Source organism: Penicillium pulvis (assembly GCF_028828015.1).
Source record: "Penicillium pulvis strain IBT 33274 chromosome Unknown contig_12_segment0_segment0, whole genome shotgun sequence".
Lineage (NCBI taxonomy): Eukaryota > Fungi > Ascomycota > Eurotiomycetes > Eurotiales > Aspergillaceae > Penicillium > Penicillium pulvis.
Window position 1 is genome coordinate 3,720,662 of NW_026643072.1, and position 22,759 is coordinate 3,743,420.

General features: G+C 47.7%; 7 protein-coding genes across 7 annotated transcripts; 3 read left to right on the forward strand and 4 right to left on the reverse strand.

The window, feature by feature from the left end:
• Positions 1–426: 426 nt before the first annotated feature.
• Positions 427–2,545, forward strand: N7503_002615 (phosphatidylinositol-3-phosphate-binding protein BEM1; the record flags this gene model as incomplete). The annotated part of the gene is made up of 4 exons (XM_057062162.1): positions 427–432; positions 515–610; positions 810–1,562; positions 1,622–2,545. The coding sequence occupies 4 exons, from the start codon at positions 427–429 to the stop codon at positions 2,543–2,545; spliced, it is 1,779 nt and encodes a 592-aa protein (XP_056926124.1).
• Positions 2,546–3,451: 906 nt separating this feature from the next.
• On the forward strand, positions 3,452–5,282 carry N7503_002616 (AFG1/ZapE family ATPase; the record flags this gene model as incomplete). Its single annotated transcript, XM_057062163.1, has 3 exons — positions 3,452–3,818; positions 3,906–4,359; positions 4,421–5,282. 3 exons carry the CDS (start codon positions 3,452–3,454, stop codon positions 5,280–5,282), a joined length of 1,683 nt encoding a protein of 560 aa, XP_056926125.1.
• Positions 5,283–8,319: 3,037 nt separating this feature from the next.
• On the reverse strand, positions 8,320–9,150 carry N7503_002617 (cytochrome P450; the record flags this gene model as incomplete). The annotated part of the gene is made up of 1 exon (XM_057062164.1): positions 8,320–9,150. The coding sequence occupies one exon, from the start codon at positions 9,148–9,150 to the stop codon at positions 8,320–8,322; it is 831 nt and encodes a 276-aa protein (XP_056926126.1).
• Positions 9,151–11,107: 1,957 nt separating this feature from the next.
• Positions 11,108–13,552, forward strand: N7503_002618 (fungal specific transcription factor domain-containing protein; the record flags this gene model as incomplete). Its single annotated transcript, XM_057062165.1, has 5 exons — positions 11,108–11,228; positions 11,399–12,102; positions 12,202–12,471; positions 12,525–12,660; positions 12,714–13,552. The coding sequence occupies 5 exons, from the start codon at positions 11,108–11,110 to the stop codon at positions 13,550–13,552; spliced, it is 2,070 nt and encodes a 689-aa protein (XP_056926127.1).
• Positions 13,553–13,750: 198 nt separating this feature from the next.
• On the reverse strand, positions 13,751–16,183 carry N7503_002619 (cytochrome P450; the record flags this gene model as incomplete). The annotated part of the gene is made up of 11 exons (XM_057062166.1): positions 13,751–13,768; positions 13,829–14,064; positions 14,139–14,211; positions 14,268–14,346; positions 14,428–14,617; positions 14,669–14,747; positions 14,800–14,928; positions 15,004–15,137; positions 15,190–15,213; positions 15,706–15,808; positions 15,890–16,183. 11 exons carry the CDS (start codon positions 16,181–16,183, stop codon positions 13,751–13,753), a joined length of 1,359 nt encoding a protein of 452 aa, XP_056926128.1.
• A 1,827-nt stretch (positions 16,184–18,010) lies between these two features.
• On the reverse strand, positions 18,011–19,496 carry N7503_002620 (Ras-GEF domain-containing protein; the record flags this gene model as incomplete). The annotated part of the gene is made up of 3 exons (XM_057062167.1): positions 18,011–18,345; positions 18,404–18,620; positions 18,687–19,496. The coding sequence occupies 3 exons, from the start codon at positions 19,494–19,496 to the stop codon at positions 18,011–18,013; spliced, it is 1,362 nt and encodes a 453-aa protein (XP_056926129.1).
• Positions 19,497–20,341: 845 nt separating this feature from the next.
• On the reverse strand, positions 20,342–22,348 carry N7503_002621 (Major facilitator superfamily domain general substrate transporter; the record flags this gene model as incomplete). The annotated part of the gene is made up of 4 exons (XM_057062168.1): positions 20,342–21,279; positions 21,336–21,678; positions 21,740–22,010; positions 22,086–22,348. 4 exons carry the CDS (start codon positions 22,346–22,348, stop codon positions 20,342–20,344), a joined length of 1,815 nt encoding a protein of 604 aa, XP_056926130.1.
• Positions 22,349–22,759: the final 411 nt, after the last annotated feature.

Here is a 22,759-nt window from a genome sequence, read left to right on the forward strand (position 1 = left end):
TACTCCGTAAGAAGTCTAAAATACATCAGCTCGAGTACAAGGTGGCTCATTCATCATTTTTTGCCACAGCTAGGAACCCGGTCTACGTTCCCTGGTTGACGTAGGCTTCTGGAAGGTTTATGGATCCATAAAAGATTGAATCGCCATTGGAGATAGAAGGACTATAATAGAATTGCCCTTAAAAAAGAAAACGAAAAGAAAAGCGGGCCTTTACAACTCCAATCCCAATCCAGCCCGTTCCTGTGGTTGGAACCGCAATACGCAGATTACACCCTTGGTCACTCACTGCTTCCTTTGCTCAGTAACGTGCTCGTGCTTCCAAAAAAAAAAAAAGTAGGAACCTCCCTGATTTCCTATTTCTTCTTCTTCTTGGAATCTTTGAAATCAAGACTCCTCTAACTTGATCCGCCTGGGCTTCCGTTCGACATGAAGGTGAGTTCCCACACCCCGCCACTGAAACATTACCAACTCAGAGGGTATTGTGTGTGTCATTTAATTAACCCGCAATCCCCAGGCTATCAGGCGGTCCTTGAAGGGCGAGAAAGACCCCAAACATCACCACATCTCCATTACCCCTAAGTCCGCTCTTGCCATTCTACCTCCTAAGAAGGTGAGTTTTTCCCGAATTTCCCTTCTACGCGTGAGAATCGCGTCTTCCTTTCCCACCCCACCCAGCCACCAAAGGAGAAGAGGGGGGGGAAAAGAGTTCCACAATTCCAATATTCCAGACAAAAAAGACGACGCGCCCCTCTCTCCCTTGTGTGTAACCCGTGCTTGGCAAGTGGCTGACGCACTTTGCGCGCTCGCAGGTAATCAAAGCTCTTTACGACTACAAACCCGAACCCGGCACCTTCCAGGAATTGGCATTCAGCAAGGGAGACTTCTTTCACGTTATCAGCAGGGAGGACGACGAAGACTGGTACGAGGCTTGTAATCCACTCATCCCTAGTGCCCGGGGGCTCGTGCCCGTGTCCTTCTTCGAAGTTATCGGAAAAAACGAAAGGGATAGTGGGGGTTCGGTCGATCTGCATAAAAAGGACCACCACGACTCTGGTTTCGCCGACCGCAGTCCCGCTCCTGACTCCTCTCCTAACAACACCCGCCAACCGACTTTCAGGATGTCTGCCATAGCTAAGGGCCAGGGCGCCATGGTTTATGGTATCGTCCAGTACGACTTCCAGGCAGAGCGTCCAGATGAATTGGACGCTCGCGCCGGCGAGGCCATTATTGTTATTGCCCAATCCAACCCGGAATGGTTTGTCGCGAAACCAATCGGCCGTCTCGGTGGGCCTGGTCTGATCCCCGTTTCCTATATCGAACTGCGCGACATGCAGTCTGGTCAGGCGGTGACGGACCCCCTTGAGGCTGTGCGACGCGCTGGAGTTCCTAAGGTGGAGGAATGGAAGAAGATGACTGCTGAATACAAGAACAGCAGCATCACCCTAGGGAAGATTGATTCCTCACCCACCAACAGTGGCATGGGGCAAATGACTGGATCAATGGACCAGATGTCGATGAGCTCAGGAAACTCTGGCCACATGAGTCAAAACGGGAATGCCTACGTGAGTTTTTGATCGCATTACTTGTTGATGTGGCCTTGCTGACTATTCGCTCGTTTCAGGGATATCACCAACGTAATGCCAGTAAAGGCACATTGTCGTCGCAGGCCCAACAGTCGCACACCCCTTCACAAAATTACCCGCTGCTTGCTCCCGTCGCCGCTTCGATTCCCCGCTACTGCTTCGACAACGACAAGTACTGGTATATTATTGAGGCGAAGATGGAAGATGGTCGATGCTGGGAATTGTCGCGTTATTACCATGATTTCTACGACTTCCAGATTGCGCTTTTAACCCAATTCGAGGATGAGGCTGGTAACCGAGGCCGCCAACGGACACTGCCATTCATGCCCGGCCCCGTCACCCATGTCACCGATGCGATCTCCAATGGCCGCCGACAGAACCTTGACGAATACATCAAGAAGCTCCTGGCGATGCCCCCGCACATCGCGCGCTGCCAGCTGGTTCGTCAACTGCTTGCGCCTCGGCCAGGAGACTTTGAAATCGACCCCAACGCATTTGGCGAGGAGGCAAGATACTCCGACAACTCCCACCACTCTTCCGGCGCGGAGCCCTCACAGAGTGTGTCGCGACAGTCTTCACAGCTACCAATGAACGCATCACAAGATCGAATTTCGCAACAACAGAACCTAGGCGCACCAGGCTCGGCACCTTACAGCAATGGCGCCCCGCCACCAATGAATCGACAGGCGAGCTCCTTGACGCAAGTCTCTACCACTTCAAACACCGCGATGAAGGTCAAGGTGTTCTTCCAGGATGATCTTATCGCTATCCGTATTCCTAACGGTGTCAGCATGCAACATCTCAAGGACAAGCTTTCAGATCGGTTGAAGATCCAGGAAGACATTATCGTGCAGTACAAGGACGAGTCCACCGGCACCTATATCGACCTGCTCTCTGATTCAGATTTGGATAATGCCATGCAGCGTAATACGAAGCTCACTCTATTCGTCAGCATTGCATAAACAAAAGCAGTCGTTTTGTTGTCGCAGTTGTGATAGGCCTCCTGCTTGGTGCAAGGATTTTGTTCAATTCCCTGGTATATTTTTTATGTCTCTTCTTTTCCTATGATTCTGCAATGAGTATGGCGCATCGGAGTTCGGGCATCCCATTTTCGACATTCTCCGTGCTCCATCAGCCCTTTCAGCGATTTGCACTTGATTTTTTTTTTTGGAAGGGGAAGATGGTGTTACGAATATTATGCGTGATGTATGGTATGGATTTTCCTTTTTCGCCAACCCTTCTTTTCTTGCAAATGCTTCCGTGATCCTGTTCCGAGGTATCGTTTTGTTTTGTTGTTCCTTCGGCTATCATTTTCATTTTCTTATTTGCGATATCTCGACCGTTCTCGGGTGACATACCCCGGTCTGCGTGCTTCGGTGACATGTACATATGCTCCTTTTTTTCGTGCATATCTAGGAAAGGCTTCCTGTTCTACTTGTGACCAAGCAATCGAATGTAATATCCTAAGATGTGTCATTCTCGTCCAATGCTTCCCGGCGTCCAGTTCTAGTTGCCGATAACAGCCGATCTACTTCCGAACCACGTGACTCGGCTCATCGGCCCGCTATTTTCTCGCCCTGACAGCCATAGAATGGCTTCCGATTAGTACATTCTTTGCCCATTGTAGATACTGCGACATTGTGTATATTTTTTGACCTGGAGAAACCACCAGCGCACCGCTGAACCCTCATACCCCCAGTTGCGCGTACCTGCCACCGCCTTGATCCACTTGTACGCCGCTTCCCCGGAAAAAAACAATTCCTGCGACACCTCGGCTACGTCCTTGCCTCAGCGTTCCGACAATCCACGCGCCACGATCCGCGCATTATCTTGAACCGTATATACGCATAGCATTATCAGAATCGCAAATGAGTCGGCCATCTGCCAAGCTCTGCGCCGAGTGTTTCCCGGGCTCCTTGCGGCCGTCCCGGGCACTGCGGGGCGTTGGTGTTGCTCGTGAGAGGACATACAACGCTGCTCAGCGCAGTGGGATCTCCTCTGCGGCTGCACGTCGGGATAGGACCTCGCCATGCACTTTTTCTGCCGGCAGATTTGTGGGTGAGCAGTCACCATTGCGATCGACGCAGAGGGTTCGGGGCCTGGCCACTACTAGCGATGCGACAGTAAAGGAGGCTGAGGTGGAGAAGGTGTCTGGACCCCCGCAGGATGGACCGATGAAGGAGTATGACGACCGCGTGCAGGAGGGTCGTTTGCGCGATGACCCGTACCAAAGAGGTAAGCCGGACATGCGTAGTTTAAAACATAAGCGTATTGTATGCGCTGGCTAAAGACTTTTAACTGATCTGAATCTCTTCCATGTAGCAATTATTCAGAACCTGCAGAACTTATACGAGGCTCTGAAAAATTATACTCCTCCTGCCGTCATTCATCCATCTGTCCAGTCCTTGGACCCCGAACCTGAACGGTCTTTCTTTGCCTCGTTGTTCAGCCGTGGTGGCAAAGAAGCGCCAAAATCGACGATTCCCGAGTCCCTCCCCAAGGGTCTGTACATGTTTGGCGACGTTGGGTGTGGAAAGACCATGCTTATGGATCTGTTCTTCGATACCCTGCCTCCCAATATCAAGACCAAGACTCGCATTCATTTCCACAACTTCATGCAGGATGTACATAAGCGCATGCATGTTGTCAAGATGAAGTATGGTAACGACTTTGATGCATTGCCTATGGTTGCTGCAGATATCGCCGAGACTGCTAGTGTGCTTTGCTTCGACGAGTTCCAGTGCACTGACGTCGCCGATGCGATGATCTTGCGGAGGTGAGATATCACCTTTGATTATTATGACACCGGAGGCCCTCATTTACTAATTATTTAACAGACTCCTGGAGATCTTAATGTCACACGGTGTTGCCGTCATCACAACCTCCAACCGTCACCCCGACGATCTGTACAAAAACGGCATCCAGCGTCAATCATTTATTCCCTGCATCAACCTTCTCAAAAGCCAATTGAACGTGATCAACCTGAACTCCCCCACGGACTACCGCAAAATTCCTCGCCCTCCTGCCGCAGTTTATCACAACCCGCTTGGCTCAGACGCAGACGCCCACGCTCAAAAATGGTTCGACTACCTAGGCGACCCAATCAATGACCCACCCCACCCAGCAACCCAAGAAGTTTGGGGCCGCACTATCCAAGTGCCTCTAGCGAGCGGCAAAGCCGCGAAATTCACCTTCAACCAGCTGATTGGCACAGCCACCGGTGCAGCAGACTACCTCGAGCTCGTCCGCCATTACAATGGCTTCATCATTACTGACGTACCAGGCATGAACCTAAACCAACGCGATCTGGCCCGCCGGTTCATCACCTTCATTGACGCAGTCTACGAAAGCCGCGCGAAGCTCGTTCTTACCACCGAAGTCCCGCTGACGAACCTCTTCCTCTCTGCGGATGACATCAAGGGGTCGATGAAGGATGGTGATCACTCTGACCTGTCGGATGCCATGCGCAACCTCATGGATGATTTGGGTATGTCTGTGCAGGCGCTTAAGAATACGTCTATTTTCAGCGGTGACGAGGAGCGCTTTGCCTTTGCACGTGCGTTGTCCAGACTTTCGGAGATGGGGAGCAAAGAGTGGGTTGAGCGGGGCATGGGTGTTGGTATGAGTGAGCAGGGGAGCAAGGAGGATCGAGAGGCTTGGTTGAAGACTCGGAGTCATTGGAGTGAAGATAACATGTAGATAGCGTTGAAATTTTGGCGGCATCTGCATTCTGTTTTGCATATCTGTTACTTGTATTCTTGAAGCTTTTAAGATAGATACCTGTGTAGATATTGGTGGTTAAACTATATAGGAAAGTTGTATATATTCAAAGAAATGTCCTAGTCACGTTGTTTTCGCTAATTGGTCAAATGGAGATCACCTGTAGGATCAAGATCAGATAGTTATGAAGTAGAAATAATAAACTCTTATTGCCGTGGGATATGCAATTACGACCATCAACCATTTTGACATCCCTCGTGATTTAGCAGTGTCCGAATTAAGTGTGGTCAGAGTACGGATATTGCCTTGGAGGTGGTCAGACATGGGGTTGGTATGTAGAATGGTAAAATATCTCTAAATCAATGGCGAGAAGGCCCACACGAGTCCTAAAGATGATGCTAACAGTGGTTTGGACCGTGTCAATTGGATGAACTGGTTTACGGGGCCTTTATTTGCGAGGGCTCAGAAGTAAATTCACGAAAGTCCTGCAGAGGGTCATTCCTCGATTCTTTGGGTCTCTTGTATGGTCAGTAGATACAGCGTTATAATATTCTCACGATCTTTCTTTCTCTGTCCGTACCGTTGATGAGATGGGAAACCCTTTGTTTGCCTACTTCTAGCCCCTGCCCTATCGTGGTAGTCGTCTCCTGATCTATGGCGCCAGCATGCAGAGAGGTTATATCCTCTTCTCTCAAATCGCAAGCATGAAAATTTCGTTCGTGATATACCGGTTTTGTGGTCCGGGAATGCTTTACCTATAGTACACCGTGCCATCCAGGTTCTAGTGAACAACAATAGGTATTTTACTTTATTGATCTCGTTCAGCACTGCGCATTATATTGACTTCAGAAGACAATATATTCTTATAAAGAGAGAAAAAAACTCCACTCATGACATGTCTATCCGCTCGGTCAGGAATATGTGGCTCGAGAGGAGATTGTTGGGTTGGTCAGAGGGTACCTGTGTGGGTGAGCAACAACAGCGCTTAGTGAATATTCAAGGCTGAAAGAGGTAGCGATTGGCGTTTTTCAAGTGATCGGGATGCTCAATTGAGGTTTGATGGAGTTGGCTGAAAATCGAAGTAGCCTTGCAATCTGACCCTGCCCCATCCCGTGATGCAAACTGATTGCTAAAGTTTCATTCCTATTTGCATTATACATAGATCGGCAACGATAAATGATGCACAAGCATTTGTGACGTGTTGAAATGCGGCTGGGAGCCTCACACTGCCCCTGGGCCTTGGCCCCAAAAGGCGCCCCATGAGACCCGCAATACCGAAACTTCGATCTTTACTTTGAACAACAATTTTTTATGCAGATCAGTGACTGGAAGCACCCACGCCGCTCAAGCCCAAGGGGCCGAAGTTTAGCATTGGCTCATCCGTCTTGCTGCGGGCGCAAAGACTCCACCACGCATGCATTAAATGACGATGAAATCTGGATTTACTGTGGGACTTTACAGTGACTAACATATATTAGGTAGGCTCCTGCTTCTGCTGCTTCATGCTGTCACTACAACTATCCATTAGCCCCTCGGATCTATTACCCCAGGCTCAGGAACAAAGAGGAATACTTCCTGTGGAGGTGAGTTACGCAGCAACTACTCTGTTATTCAGCATGTTGCCTTGAAACGCAAATCAACCGACAAGAACTCTGACTCCTGAGTCACAGCAAGCAAAAGCACCTAAAGATGCCTCAACCTGAAAACCGTTTTGGGGAGAATGGGTCCCTGGAGGTGGGCAACCAACCTCAGAAGCCAAAACGTAATGCCTGCCTTCGCATCTGTGGTTCTCCGTGGAGGGACCTTTCCACACTGGAGCGTTGTATGAGGATTCTTTGCTGGTTTGTTTTCTGGGTCGTTATAGGTGTTATCGTTGGTTTGATCGTCCGGTTTACATAATGAAAAGCGAATCGAAGGATTTATTCAGGAGATCGGTTAATTGCCAACTTCATTTTCAATGATCTATGACATTGTACTTGCTTTGAAAAAACCGAGTATAATAGCGTTTGACTCAACAAGCCGCCTCATTCAGGCAAATAGTTCGACAAGGATTTTAGAACTGAAAGAATATAACCCAGGTTGCACAGCTCATGAATGAGTGGAAGAGGCCACAGGTTTGTGCAACATGACAAAATATGATAGAACATGTTCGTAACTACTCAAAAGACGTACTAAATTCCTCATAGTCATTGGGCCGGAAGTCAATCTAAAGATTCAAATGCTGAACTATTCGATTGGCTATTCCAGTTCTCCGCTACCATATAATCTTCATCACCGTATGTTTCGGGAGCGAAGTCGAAATGTGTGGAACGAAGAGTAGGAAATCTGGAGTTGGATTGTGGGGGATAAGTAATAGATTGGATCCTGTCGATTGGCTCGTCTGTACCCCGGGCAGGAGTTACGTTCTGGACGACAGGGTCTGTGAGGGCTGCAACCCGAAACTCTCTCTTTCATCGCTTAATTATACAGCCATCTCTCGTGTTTTCTTCCCCCCACCCACCATCCATACAGACTCCTGTAACTTGTCTTTCGGTTGGTCTTCTTCGATTGCAGCATGTGCATTTATTCAGTCCGGAATACCCGAGGTCAGGGTCCGAACCTTGGGCATCGGAATGTGGGGTACCGGCGGGGCGGAGACATCGTTATTTTACTGCAAATGCTCCGCTTGGGTGATGTTCTCTGCTTACCTGGATTGATTGATGCCATTTGAAGATGTCAGCTTCATCACTCCAGAGCGTCTTAACTGCATTACTCATTTGAACCCGGACTCAAGCAGTGAAGGCATCCCTAAAAGTTTCTTCTCACGGAGAGCTCCCATCGGAATGGAAATTGCTGCCTCTCGATGTGTTTCAAAGGCTTTGAGACTAAGTTCGCGCCACTTAAATTTGTTTCGATTTGAATTTTTCTTTGTATGTATGCTTGTGGGCTTACAAAAAGATACCTGTGCGGGCATTGGTGATTCAAATAGAATTCTTCTTGTATACTGTATATCCATTATAAATGTTGTTTTTCCTGCTCATGTTGTTCCTTTCACGACCTCCAGCATTAGCCGCCGACCCCTGGGCGCGATATTGAATCTATCCTCCATTTCCATTTCCCAGCCTTCCATTTCCCTTCCAAGCTTGAAAACAAGCCCAGATCGCATAATCACCTCAACTGCAACATAGAGTTCCTCCAATGCCAGATTTTGACCAATACAATTTCGCCTACCCAGGCTGAACGGGGTCAACGACATATCCATCTCCTTTGTACTAGTTAACCAGCGCTCAGGGTAAAACCGGTCTGGCTCTGGAAACACCGACGGGTCACGGTGGTGCACGTAATTCTGCATTCCAATAACAGTCCCAGCCGGTAAGGTGTATTCTCCAAGCTGGAACGGCTCAGTCAGATGTCGTGGAAGGGTAGAAATGATGGTCGGAAACAAGCGGAAGGTTTCCTTAATCACAGCATTGATATATGGGCTATTCCGAAGCGCCAATATGTCGTTGGGTGGAAGACGCATTACTTCATCTCGTAGAGTGACTTGGGTTTCCCCGTTTTCGGGAGAAGCTAAAGCATAGAGCATGTATGCTAAGGTTGTCGAAGTTGTGCCACTTCCTGCAAACATGATACCCATGGCTTCTTCAACAAGTTCATCGTGGGTCAGCTTTCGACCCAAAAAACTGTCTGTCCCATGGAGTAGCGGGGACAGCAAATTCTTTTCGACGGAGGTCCCTGTCGACGATGTTCGTAGGAGATGATCAACCATCTCTCTTGACATCAGCTGCCAGTATGCATCCTTTCGATAACAGTCGCCAACGTGGCCGGGAAGCCTTTTTCCTAGTCCAGTCGAGCGTAGCAATGGCATTATGGACGTGAATATCAAGGTTTGCGCACTGCCGTCCATGGCATGCATCAGCTTCAATCCTAGATCCCCTCCCGTGGCAGAGAGATCGGTTGCAAAGCCTGCCTCGCATATGACTTCCAGGCTGTACAGTCCAGAAAGCTCAAACGCATTTACAGTCCCGTTGGGTGATTCTGTGGCTCGCCTGAGTAAGTTTCGGGCCAAGTCTTCCGCTTTCTTGTGAATCAAGGGGTTTAGTAGAGTGATTCCTTGAAGAGAGTATGGCGCAGCACTTAAGCGTCTGCGGGCGGCATGCTGAGCTGGATTTCTGCTTCTAGTCAGTATGATATCTCGCCACGAGTGTAGCTCGGGGGTGAAGTGCTCACGTCATCTGGAAAATGTTGTCTTCACCGACAAATGTGGCGATGGAGTAGAAGTGAGGATCTTTAATCACTGATCTCGAATCACTGTAAATTGCTCGATAATATCGATAGTCCCCAACTGATACTTCATTCGGTCCAATGCGTACTACCGAGCCATATCTCTTGTGAAGAGAATCCAGCTCCTAGTTACGGATTAGAGATGAAAAGCGTAGATAGGCATTAATGTGAAGGGATTTACTTGAGCCCGTTGTCCTTTGATTGCTTTCAGCGCAATTGGAAGTGAGGTTATTCGGGCCCACGATGGTCCTGGGAGTTTATTCAATGGGCTAAACAGAACCCGGAAAAAGAGCTATAGAGCATTTTAGATGATCACGATGCGGCAAACCTAAGATTGGAACCCCGGAACATGGTCCTTACTTTGAATATGGCTAAAACCGAGTACAATATGGCCAAACACAGTAGCACACGCCCGGAACTTCTCACAAGAAGTACTGAGATCTCCATGGTCATTGGGCAGGAAGTCAAACTAGATGTGAAAGTGCTAAATCCCCAGGTTTAGGAAATACGTTTCTTCATAGCACTTGACCTGCCTTTTTAAACACCATGTAGTTCTTCTTTCCCATCGGCTCTGGGGGTGGAGCCGAATTGTGTGGGGACGAGGATTCTGAGAACCTAGAGTATTATTGCGGGGAAAAAGGCTTGAGTGGATCCCTTCCTATTAACTCGTCTATAAACCAGAATGAAACAATCAATTCAAGGGAGATAGTACAAATATGGCGTCGGGAGCTGAACCTGTGTGAGAGAGTATAATATCGGCTTCATAGTACTAAGTTTCTGGGTGGCAACGTCTGCAAGGGCTGCGACTGTCATGTGAAGCTCCTCTGCTTTATGACTTAAATATAGCAATTATCTACTGTACGTGCAATTTCTACCCCGACGCAGCTCTATGCGCTAAGTATGCCGATTTGGTTTTCTTTAATCACAATATGTACGACTTTTCAGTCCGGAGTTACCGAGGTCAAGGACCGAAAATCTGGAAATCGGAATGTGGGGTATCAATGGAGCGGAGACATCGCTATTTCACTGCAAATGCTCCGCTCGGGTTATGTTCTCTTTGGGAAGTGTACATCCATTAAGTGACCATTTGATTGACAATGGAGTCGAATCTCCAGGAGTCCATAATATGTGAGCACTGTGGAAGGGGGTTTGGCCGCCAAGAACACCTCGATCGCCACGTCCGCTCACACTTAAACCACCGCCCGTTTCGCTGTGACGGCTGTGATCGTTATTTCTCACGCCGGTACGAGGCCCATCAAGATCTTTCGTCTGTTTATATAGTGACTTCGTCTTACAACCTTTTCAGAGATACTCGGAACCGCCACGCTGCTGCAAGCTGTCCAAAAGCAGGACGTCCTCGCACCAGAGCTTATAATGATCGAGCAACGGCAGCATGTGTCCCTTGTTCGCACTCAAAGCTCCGCTGCTCGACTGGGAGTCCTTGCACTCGTTGCCAAAATAAGGGAATTACCTGTAGCTACCGTCAATCAAACAACACGGGTGGACGCTCTCGAATTCTCAAGACCCTTCGAGCTTCAAGCATGCGCTCAGATTCTCCATTGACACCCAACGGCGTGGAAATTGAGCAGTTTATGTCGCCCCAAAGTTTCCGGCAAACGAATCTGACAAGTCAGCTAGTTTCAACCACCACACATCCCGACGGTAGGTGTCTTGTTCCCAGTTGGGGTCCATGACAATCGATCTGATTAATCTAACGAGGCTCGTCAAACTCATAGGCAATTTTCCTCCCATAAGTCCTAGTTCAAATGGTCTTTCAGAAATCCCTCGGCTCGAAGAACCAATTTGGCCCGCTTTTGACCTCCATGATCTAGCTTACCTGGATTTATTGATGCCATTTGACGATGTCAGCTTCATCACTCCAGAGCGGCTCAACTGCACCACTCATTTGAACCCGGACTCGAGTAGTGAAGGTATCCCCAAAAGTATCTTCTCACAGAGCGCTTCCATCGGAATGAATAATACACACTCTCGATCTGTGTCACAAACTCGCACGGCGCACGAAACCCACATGCGTTTCAGATGCGGTGGAATGGTTCAACCTTCTCTATGGCGATCGCAACGCTCAGCTTCTCCAGGCCATCATGATACCCCCTCCTCGATCGCTAAAATAAATTGCGAGACGGAATCAGATCTTCAATTCATCGGTATCTCTGACAGTCACCTTCTGGAGATGGATGATTATGCCCATGTGCCGAACCTGAAATCTGAAAGTCCAATATTACAGAACATGTTTGATTTCATTGGCCAAGAACAGCACCGTGTGCTGGGAACAACTGAATCAGAAATCCCGAATTTGTGCGATGTAAAAGCCATCAATACTTTCATTCAACTCTATTTTGAGTTTTTCCACCCCCGATTCCCCATGCTCCATACGTCGAGCTTTCACGTGTTTAACACCAGTTGGATAATAGTTCTCGCAGTTGTTGCGATTGGTAGTCGATACTCGAGAATCAGACAAGCCCAACAGTATGCCAACCTCTTTGGGAAGTTTCTCAGGCATGCGATTGCGTCCCTGGTACGTGTTTTCGCTTTTGGTTTTGTTTGCGCGACTTCCTTTCCTTCCTTTCTCTCTCGTTATCCTTCCTGCTTGTCTAACAAATAATTTGCATTCCAGGGGAAAGACGAAATTCAACATACGCTCCGTGTACCATTTGTCCAAGCGATCATTCTTAGTCAGATAGACATGTCATACAGTGGTACAAAGACTCTCTACCTCCAGTCTCAGTTCCAGAGGAACATGGTGGCTACCTTGTGTCGTGGTCTTGGGACTGGGCTTTCAAGGGGATATGTCACCCACACGATTCAAGATCGCCATCGGGATACTGAACCATACTACAAGTGGCTGGGCCGAGAGCTAGCTGTTCGTGCAGTGCATTGTGGATGGGTAAGCCATATCATATCTTCCTTTCGTTAAATCTCCACTGACACAAAGTTAAGCTTTTCGATTGCCAGTTGAATCTGAACTGTGATGTCACAGCAATAATGAGTCTGGATGGCTTTGATATTCCATTACCATGCCATGAGGATGTTTGGAATATGACTGAAAGTCAATGGATAGAGGCCTTCCAGAACGGTAAGATATGGAATAAATCATGCCTGAAAATGCCAATTTTAACCGTGAGATAGGGAATCCTCAGAGTATTCCGGAATCACATCATATGTATGAAACATTGACTTTAATCACACAGGATAGCGAAAATGTCCCACCAATTGGCGACTTTTCGCGACTCCTTGCAATGATGGCCATATATCAGCAATCTCGAGTGATCATGGACGCTTCATTTATAATGACAGATACCATCCAGACATCCCGCTCGCAGAGCATCCTTGGGGTTTCTATATATACCGGATGGAGAGATATCGCTATAGAGACCCTAGGGCTGCTGGGCCAGAGCTCAAAGAGCTCAGTGTTGTCGGACGTGTATCACCACCTCATGATTGTTCTTCACATCCCACTCAAGAGCCTTTGTACTGTTGCGGGCTGGGCATCTACCGAAGACGCGATCCTTGCGTCAAAGAAAGAGCTATCTGCGTGGATGGCTGATAATCCCCAAGCTGCTCGAAAAACGGTTCTTCATGCTGCTATCTTGTTCAAGTCTCTCCGTTCGAAGCCATTGATTACGTACACTGACGCTCATGACCTTTTGGCTGCTACTCTCGCTATATGGGTCTACGCATTGCTTCATATAACAAGATCTGACGATACGCTGACCGGTCCAATCATCTATCTCGATCGCCATATGAACGAAGACCAAAAGAAATCTTGGATATTTGATTCGAATGAGGATTCCCCTCTGCATATATCCGGTGTTGGCTGTATCCTCAAAAATTTCGCAGCCACGCGAGTGCTGTTTGAAGCGAAGGGTTGCTTAGCTCGGCAGAGTCACTTGTGGGGGACATACAACCAGATTATGACTGTTTTTGAAGTGATGGCTTCCTCTGGAACTGCAATTAGCTTGGATTAATGGTGACCTATTTATTACATTTCGAATACAGATTTAAATCCATATGCGCCGGATATGAGTAGTATGTGAGACCAGATATTAATGCATGAGGGTCTGCAGATCTGAACTGCAATTATGGAAAGGCACCCCACGCCGACACTAGGTACTTTTCCCGGTCTGACACCGAAGCGTTCGGGATTCGCGTCAAATAATCATATACTATGTCGAGAGCTGAGCCTATTTACATCTGAATTTAGCATTTGTTCGGTAGTGAGATAAAGAATATCCAGTACATACCATAGGTGCTCTGTCTCGTGTCGCCTCATCAAAGGCTTTTCTTATAAGTCCATCTTTCCCATTTCTTGGCAAAAGAGACACGGGTAGATCGCTATTCGGGTTCCCTGGAGGCTGTCCGCGGTATTGTGAGTAATCTAGTGGAAGCTTCGCTGTCGGAGAAGGCTGGATGTCAAATGCCCAGAGTATACGCATGATAGAAACTCCAAGAGATCGCTCAGCAACATGATAGCCGGGGCCTTCGTATCCATGTGCAACGTTAGCGCACATGGGCAGCATTCAGGAACACAGCTCAAGTTGGGGATAGACTTACACACGCGCCTTCCTGAGCCAAAGGCAAAGTGATCTCGCCGTGTGACATCTGTGGAGTTGATACTCTCCATCGTCTTGTAGCACGAACTTGTTAGCAATATATTACTCGGCTCATCTTTTGTGAACGCACTGTGGTTTTGTCATGAGAATATCGTTCCGGCCAAAATCTCTCTGGATCTTCGTGGCGATTGGCGTCGTGTCCGATGGCCCTGTGAAGAGACAGTTTAGTAAAATTGATGATCGCCCGAATTTGACAAACACTATCAGGCCTTTTCAAGAAATTGTCCTACCATGCATTGATATGAATTCTTGAGCCCTTCGGGATACGGTAGCCTCCATATTCGAGTTCCTTTGTGGTTACGTGGGGATGACCTAACGCAACCGGTGGGCGCCAGCGCCAGACCTCTTTCATAATGCAGCGCACGTATGGAATAGAGTCAAGATCCTCAAACACGGGTATTCGGTCACCAACAACATCGTCTATAAAGAGGTTAAACATATTTTGGCGGAAAAAAACACGATATTGCTTACCGATTTCCTTTTGAGCCTTTTTTTGGACGTCCGGAAATTGAAGCATAGCTTCGAGAAAAGACCAAGTTGACATTTGACTCTGCAAGGATTCTTCAGTTTATGCTGTGCTTTTTCGATAGAGGACTTCAAACCGTGTCTGCTGCCGCCATGACCACCATAAGAGAAAGATACGCTGCTTCCTCCGGCTCAACTCCGAATTTATTTGAATCCTGCAGAAGAGTTTGAAGAAAGCCCTCTTGCGGGATTTCTGGATCACCGGACTGGGGATGTTTAACCCGCTGAATTATTGCGAGCCAGTAAGAAATAGATCACGTTAGGCATACTCAAGACCTTACATTCAGGCGTTCCATGCACCATTCCAAGTCCCTTCTAAATCGTGCCCTGGCATTCCGCTCCCAAGGTTTGAAAAGCATGGGAAGTGAATCCAGAAATGGTAGCACGTCAACCATATATGCCCCGGGAAGAGTGCCTGTAGAATATTCATTAACTTTGACAAATATGGACCATCGAGTTGCTCATACCTAAAATTTGCGCGAGTCCGGTTTCTGTACTATGGTTAGTGAACCGTCTGATTCTGGTAGGGAGGCTTCTCGTCATTAATTTACCGTGAATGTATCCGATGGCCGGGTTATTAGTATCGGGAATCTGCTTTTTCCTTAGCAAATATCCCGCACTTATGATGTTGGATGGACCCGACCTCCATGCCGAATATCTGAGAAGCGAAGGTACTATAAGTATACCTGGAGAGGCTATCCCAAACTTTTGAATTTGACTGTTCTTTCTGTCCAGCGCTAGCAATCTCGTTGAGAAACTTTGCAGATTCAAAATGCAGATATCTAAAGATTTTCTATCTCAGCGCCAGCAATGAAGATACATTATCGGAGTTCCGGTGCACTTACTTGAGTCCAGCATCGGCCTTGGGCACACTACTCATACATGAGTGTATAATCCGGCGTTGATTCTATCCAAACATCAGCAGTCTAGGCCAGGGCTAGGGCAAAATTCTTATGATACACATGCCTTCCATCTAGGCTCACTGGCATTCAGAAGAAGCACGTTCATTTTATTGCAAATTTGCTCATTGCTGACGATCCAACGAGGCCGTTCGGCAGTTGCGGCAGATGCACGATCGAATATTTCCTTTGGTTGTCAGCTTGAAACTATTGATGAGTGTAGATCCCAAGGCTATAGACTCCACAGGAATTCTCTTCTTCGCCCTACCTTCACTGCCCGGTCCGAGCTGAGATAGTATTCGATCATAGGTCCAATTTTGACTCCGATGATATCCCCATACTTCTCTGCCCACCTTTGAAGCAACAGATGCTGCGATGCTTTCTTGGCGTCTTTGACAAACTCAATCAAGTTTCCCAAGATGGGAATGCCAGGGGGACAGGGCGGCAACGGGAGCTTCCCTCTTTGGGCATAGTTATGCCAGACTTTGTATGTTAAGAGCACCGTAATGCTGAGCACGCAGATATATGGCATGTGGAGGAGGGTTTTATCTGTGATAAACATCTTAATGGAATGATTCGTGTAGTTGGCAGAAAGCGAAAGTGCGTGTCTAGGGTGAAACTGAGATAATGAACTCTTTAAGTAATCTCCACTCGGCTCCTTAATACAGTCCGGAGATTCGGTTTGCGGGGATCAATATGTTTGCATGGCATAGTAGTTGGGTGTCGGTGGGGCCGATGGTACAGTAGAATCGGCCCAGCGGGGCATTCGGCATCGTCCTGAGCGGAGAAGAATTCTCATAAGGAAAAGCCGAGAGGGCATAAACTGACAGAAATGACATTGGTGAGACATGTAAAGTACTGCAAGATATGGCTGTACTCTGTTCTTGATGGACGATGACGTCATTTTCAGCGTCCTCTTCAGCTACAAAGGGAATTATAGCAGTTGGCTCGCCTTATGCCATTCTCCTTACCTTTCACATTACCACTTAATAGTTGAGAATTGTTTCTAATGCCTCCTACAAGCAGCATACTCATAAACATCAACAAAGAATAATCTAGATAACATTCAGGCTTCACCATGCAACGGTTGATTTGCCTTCGGAATATTTTTAGTACGATGGGTTTTGGCATGCACTCAACGAAAAGGCATTAGACGTCAATACTCAGGAATCAATGGTGGAAGTAACAGCTTACAAGCTAGAGTCAAGAAACGCTTGATTCATTGCCTCAGTCCGTGGCCCAGCAGTTTCGTCTTGTGCCTACTGGCACTTCCGCCTGTTTCAGGCTAGTGCTCCTTGACAGGTGTCATATTATCTAGGTGGATCACTTTCCCTTGGATAAGGTTATCCACACTAGCTTCTTTAATGTTTCTCCGTCGAAGTGTTTACACATGAGAACTAGGCGATCTTGGAATATTTACTACATAATCTCGACGTCCAAGCGGATTCTCAGAGTCGAGTTCTTATTCGATGACTATCTTCTTCCCGATAAAACTTCTTAGAACTCCAAGAAGTTATATAAGCTCACCTAGCCATGCTCGGCAAAGTTTGAACTTGCCCTGAAGCGCTAAGTCTCGGACTATTAAGCCGGAGTCCGATTGTAGTGATATTGCCAAGTCCCTGTCAGTTACTTCCATCGCTTTAAAGATCGAGCGATACACAATGACCTCGGGATCAGGTGACGCATATGCACAGCACAACGGTATTACTCAAAACCCTGTGACCCATCGTAGAAATGACCCAAACAGTCTAGCGCAAATTATGCAAAACACAAGAAAAGAAATTTGAGTTTATCACAACTGACAAGGTTTGTTGCTTATATACTCAACCAGTAATCAATTCACTAGAGGTGGGGTACCCGGCAAGAGCGGCTAGTTTGCAAAATAAACAACTCAAAAATTGTTATCTGATCCGATTATCGGCCTACGTGGAAAGGGAAAATGAGCCTCGGGACTGTGATCTTCGGCCTGAAGATCAGCAAACCATGCTGATCATGGGAATCATAACTGAAATAACGAGAAGGCTCCAAAGAGTGGCTTGTCACATTTTCAGGGCTATCGGCCTGTTATATCACTGTTCTTGTTGAGGAGAACACCCCCTCCACTGTCGGGCAGCAAGCACGGACGATCCGTTCAGCCGGTGCGGGTCAAGCTACCCTAGAACTCTACTCGACACTTTCACCTGCCCAATAAGGCTTTTTAAGAGCTAGTCTCCGTGTACAGGGCCCGGATCAGATAATAATAAAGTTTTCCTTGCAAAAATGTGAGATCCCTTCTCTGGCTGCGCCACAAAGCTCAAAGCTCAACAAGAGCTACAACCACTAACGCCTCAACCGAACCGAAAAGAAATCATAATTTTAAAAGGAAATTATTTAACCTTTACATTCGTCATCAATCATCTAAAACCATACAGGCAACGACCATGGATGTCGTCATGCCTCCGGTGGGGGTATAAAAATCTCTGGGTCGTGTTTCTCCGCGTCCTCTTGGCTCTAATTCGCAGCTCCGGTCCCACATCTCGTCTAGCCCCGTTGCGGACTGTAATCTGGATGCGATGTATTCTTGTAACTCGGGTACCGCGTGTAGGCAGTATTGTGCTTCTTTGAAGCGCTGGATTTCGTGGACGGATGCAGCTAGCATTGTATATTTGTGAAAGTTTATCAGACCCTCTGGTGTGAAGGGTTGGTTTCCATCTTCGATGAATGTTAGGTCTTTAAGGTAAAGGCCTGTATTTTCTCTTAGTTCTGGTATGGAGGTTTAGATCTGGTTGAGGTTTTGACTTACCGAGAAAGGGGATGCAGGGTGGTACTGCGATGCGTAATGCCCCACGATAGTTGCTGTAGTTTTGTGTGCTTGATGTCAAGGCTTGTAGAGGCCTCAGTAGGTTACAGCTCTTTTCGGTGACCATGGCCCATGTGCGGGTGAGTCGGTAGATAGGGGCGCTTTGGAACCCTGAGAGAATGGATACCACTGCAGAGTAATTTTGAAGCTCATGGCATATCTGTGAGATAAGATTAGCTTAGTACATGTACGCATCATATACTAAGGGAAGGGCCACAAAGCGTACATTCGCTATATTTACCAGGTGCCCTATTACTTGTGCCCGCTTTTTGATATCGGACTCTGCAAGAATCAGAGCACCAACCCAGTTGGAGAGCTGATTAGAATACCGAATCAGAGCCCGAATGTTGGGGGCCGGCGCAGGGGCTGTAAAGCTCTCTTTCTTCTGCCATGCTTTATTCAAGAGTTCATTCGGTTGTATTTTGCCGAACATATGTGCCTCCATAATAGTTAACTGCCGAGCAAGCTCTTTGGCGTCAATCTTGAGAAATAGAAGCTTGTCTAATTTTCGCGGAAGAATTGGTTTAGGTGGATTTGAGATGGATGGTCGAGATATTTTCATGCGGGACATTCCAGCCATGCGGCGTTGGATGATTCCGAGTAGTTGAGCCACTGCACTTGTCTCTGTAGCGGCTGTGGCGCGAGATGTAAATTCCCGTAATTTTAACAGATTATCGTCGGTCTCGGGACCTTTCGGCTCAGTCCAGAAGTGTTCGAACCATTGTTTAAAGATGTTGATCACGCGTACTCGAACAAGGGGCCTTGTTGCATCTGCTTCGCTGGATGGTAAAGAGTCAAACCGAGCGATGAGAAGATCAATCAGAGCGGACGTTGATATGAAATACTTGTATGTGGTAAGGAATGTGCGATTGAAGAAGGCGTCCAGCTTATCATGGCGTGTCAAGTTCTCCACTAATGCCCCGAGAGTGCCCGCCTTCACAATCTCAATGCTCCCGTTGTGATCGTAGATAATCTCTTCGTGAGATTCGATATGATCGGAGTTGGAATCCATCTCTTTTTTGCATTGTTCGACCATAGTAAAAACGGAGCCCCGCAATACTTGAACTATCGGGCATGGACCATCGAGGTTGTCCTTCATCTGCTCTGGTACTCGGGCTCTGCCTTTAGCCGATGAACAGCACTAAAGTTTGACAGCTGTTCCAAACTCCAGCAAAGGTTCGGGGGCATTCCAGGCTTTTTGAGGGAAGAAAGAGGAGCAACAATACTGATTCGGCTAGTGGGGTTTCCTGCTCACGCCGTGCACATGGCAAGTCTCCACTCCAGCTGGCACCGTGAATCTGGCCCTACGCGCCCACAGCGGTGTTTGGACCATTTGATCTTTCTCCGATCTCACACCTGCGCCACCCCAGCTTGCATGCGATTGCATTGAATCTAGACGAAATTGTGTTTCTTTTTCATGCATGGGCTTTTGTCAAGTGCTGCTGCGTCCGTACGAATTCCACGTTAGCGCCGACGGCGTCCTTTCGGCCCGATGCTATTCTGTCGGACCACAAAAATTCCCATGGAAATTCAAAATTCTAAGTTCCCGTCTAGAGAACCCAAATGCCATTTGACGTAACCGATAAACGAGCCACAGCCCCACCAGCCATTGTGACGCGTGTGCACGCACAAGACACCTTACCCCGTTGAATTGACTTTAGTTACCGAGTCTATCACCCTACTAAATGGAAATGCCAAGCAAAGAGCTAATCAATTTAAATTCAAGTTGGTATAATGCAAGTATAAGCAAGAAAGACTTGCGGCCTCCCCAAAAAAAAGAATAGGCGAAAGGGTCAGGTTTTCATGGCCGAGGTATGATGAACTACTTTTAAGTGTCGTGAATTCTTGCTGGGCGGAATCTATTAGAGACTGTGGCCAAACTCAGAAGACCGTGCCCCTGGTCTGCTGTCTCTTCCTGAGATCAACATCCTTGATCATGATGGTCCAGGGAATTGCCAAGACAATAATGCCGCATCCAACCGCGAGCAATCTGACCTCGGAGTAGGCATATGCTTTCTGAATAGCCTCCCTGGTCGCAGAGCCAACAGGGTACCCCCGTTGCACAGGAAGACTCTCATAAATGTTCTGCAGGTTAGGCAAGGCCGACTCGGGGAGGTATCGGTACAGGGCTTTCAGGTAGGTATTCTGCCAGATAACAGTACTGATAGTGAGACCCGCGGAGTCACCAACTGTGCCCACCACGTTCAATATAGCAAGTGCGGTAGCAACATGCTGGTGATCCACGGTAGCTAAGATGGCAATCTGCTCAGTAAGGATAAAGATTGAACCACCAATCGCTAGGAAGACCTGGCACATGATTTGGTAGCCGACATTCATGTTGGGGCGCCGGAAGTAGATCATCAACCCTTGAGTGAAGATATAAAGCGGAACAGCGATATAGAGGGTCCACTTGTAACGGCCAACCCTGCGGATGAACCAACCAAGGAACAGCAAAAGCACTCCCGATACCATATCGAAGATGTTATCGACATAATTCGCGGTTGTAATGGTCAGGTCATTGTTGACTTGGAGCCATGACGTGAAGTAGTAGCTCCAGCAGTAGTTTGAGACCTGATATGTGGTATCCAGGAGTACTGCACCGACGACAGTACGGTTTGCCAGCACACGCCACTCCTTTCCTACCAGAGGTACAGGAGCTACCCACATTTCAAACATTACAAATAAGAACAGCATGGAGAATCCCACAACAAGCATCGCGATGATATAGCCCGTGGCCCAGCCATCAGGAGCATAATCAGCGATGTCGAAAGGCAGTTCAAATAGCACAAGGCCGGCGGTGAACAGGAAAACTCCACATACTGGGTCTGAGTTAGAATACTTTCCAACCACACGGGACAAAGGAACCGATACTTACTATCAAATTCAATTGTCCAATGCCAAATACTTTCAAATACAGTCCGACCACTTGGTCGTTTGATGCGGTGGCCCTCTTTCTCGGCCTTATGCAGATTGTACTTCAGCATGATGTATAGAGGGGCAGCGACGACAGGGGAAACAATTGCCCAAATGCCAAAACCCCATCTCCAGTTAATATTGTAATAAAGTTCATCTGCAATCTTCGGTCCCGCAAAGGCTGTGATAATGTACGGAGAGGAGGTGAAAGCGTAGGCAAAGGCACGATTCTGCAAAGTCGAAATATCGGCTGTCACGACGTCAATCGCATATTCCAGACCATAGAGTCCGGTATAATAGAAAGCCTAATAGTTTAGATGTCAGTATTCAGACATACGTAGTGCACGGTGTTAGCCTCAAGCTTACATTTGCGGCGCAGTAGGCTGCAAAGGAGTTGCAGGAGGCCATCAGAACCAATCCAATGACCAGGAAGAGCTCCATCACAAGGATACCCTCCGCGCGACCCCACACATCCATCATCTTAGCCATGGGAAGATAAGTGGCAGCTGCCATGACATCACCAATAGCTGTAGGAACGGCGGAGAGCGAATGTGCTTGAAATGAACTTGTCACATATGGATTGAGACTGTTCTGGATCGTCAAAATGAAGGCGTTGATGAAATAGACAAACCAAATACTATCGATTTGTACATCAGTAAGAAACTCAACGAACAAGAACCACGCGACCAAATCGGCGCAATTGTCAACCTACTTGACGAACACCCCAATCAAAATCCATTTTGACCAAGTAATAGTAACAGCCTCGACATCTTGCACACCTCGCTGTGCATACTGATCCGGCAACTGGTCGCATGGTTCAGAAGTACAGTAACTCGGCGGGGCAGTCAAATCCACTCCACCCTTATGTTCTTGAACCGAGCTCATCTGTACAGAGTTCCCATCACTCTCCTCATCCTTCCTCGACAGATGCTGCCAGACCGTACGGCCTCTTCGGAGCAAGGGTCGAACGACCATGTTGGCAATGGCAATCAACGGTGGAGTAGGAAACAATCCAAAATCCACGAAAGAAAGATCCTGTCACCAATACTAAATAAAACCAAGGCCGAGAAGGACCAGGGTGATCCTTCCCATTCTAGTCCACAAGCACCGAAGTCGGATGGCTGATCGGAAACTGTCCTAGCACGAGCAGAAGGCGACCGGGGGCCGTCTTGGCCCTGCACGGTGAGATTAGTGGGCGGAGATTCATCTGCCTGACTGGCGGAGCTGGGATCCACCGGGGGTCAGAAGTGAGGGAAAAAAAAGCAAAGAGAAAACCGCTCACACCACTCATACCATCCGTCCGGAGGGACGCGATCGACGCTAAATCCTTCGTAGTGTGGTGGGTCTGCATTCAGCTTCATGTCCGTTACTGGCCAATTTTCCCCG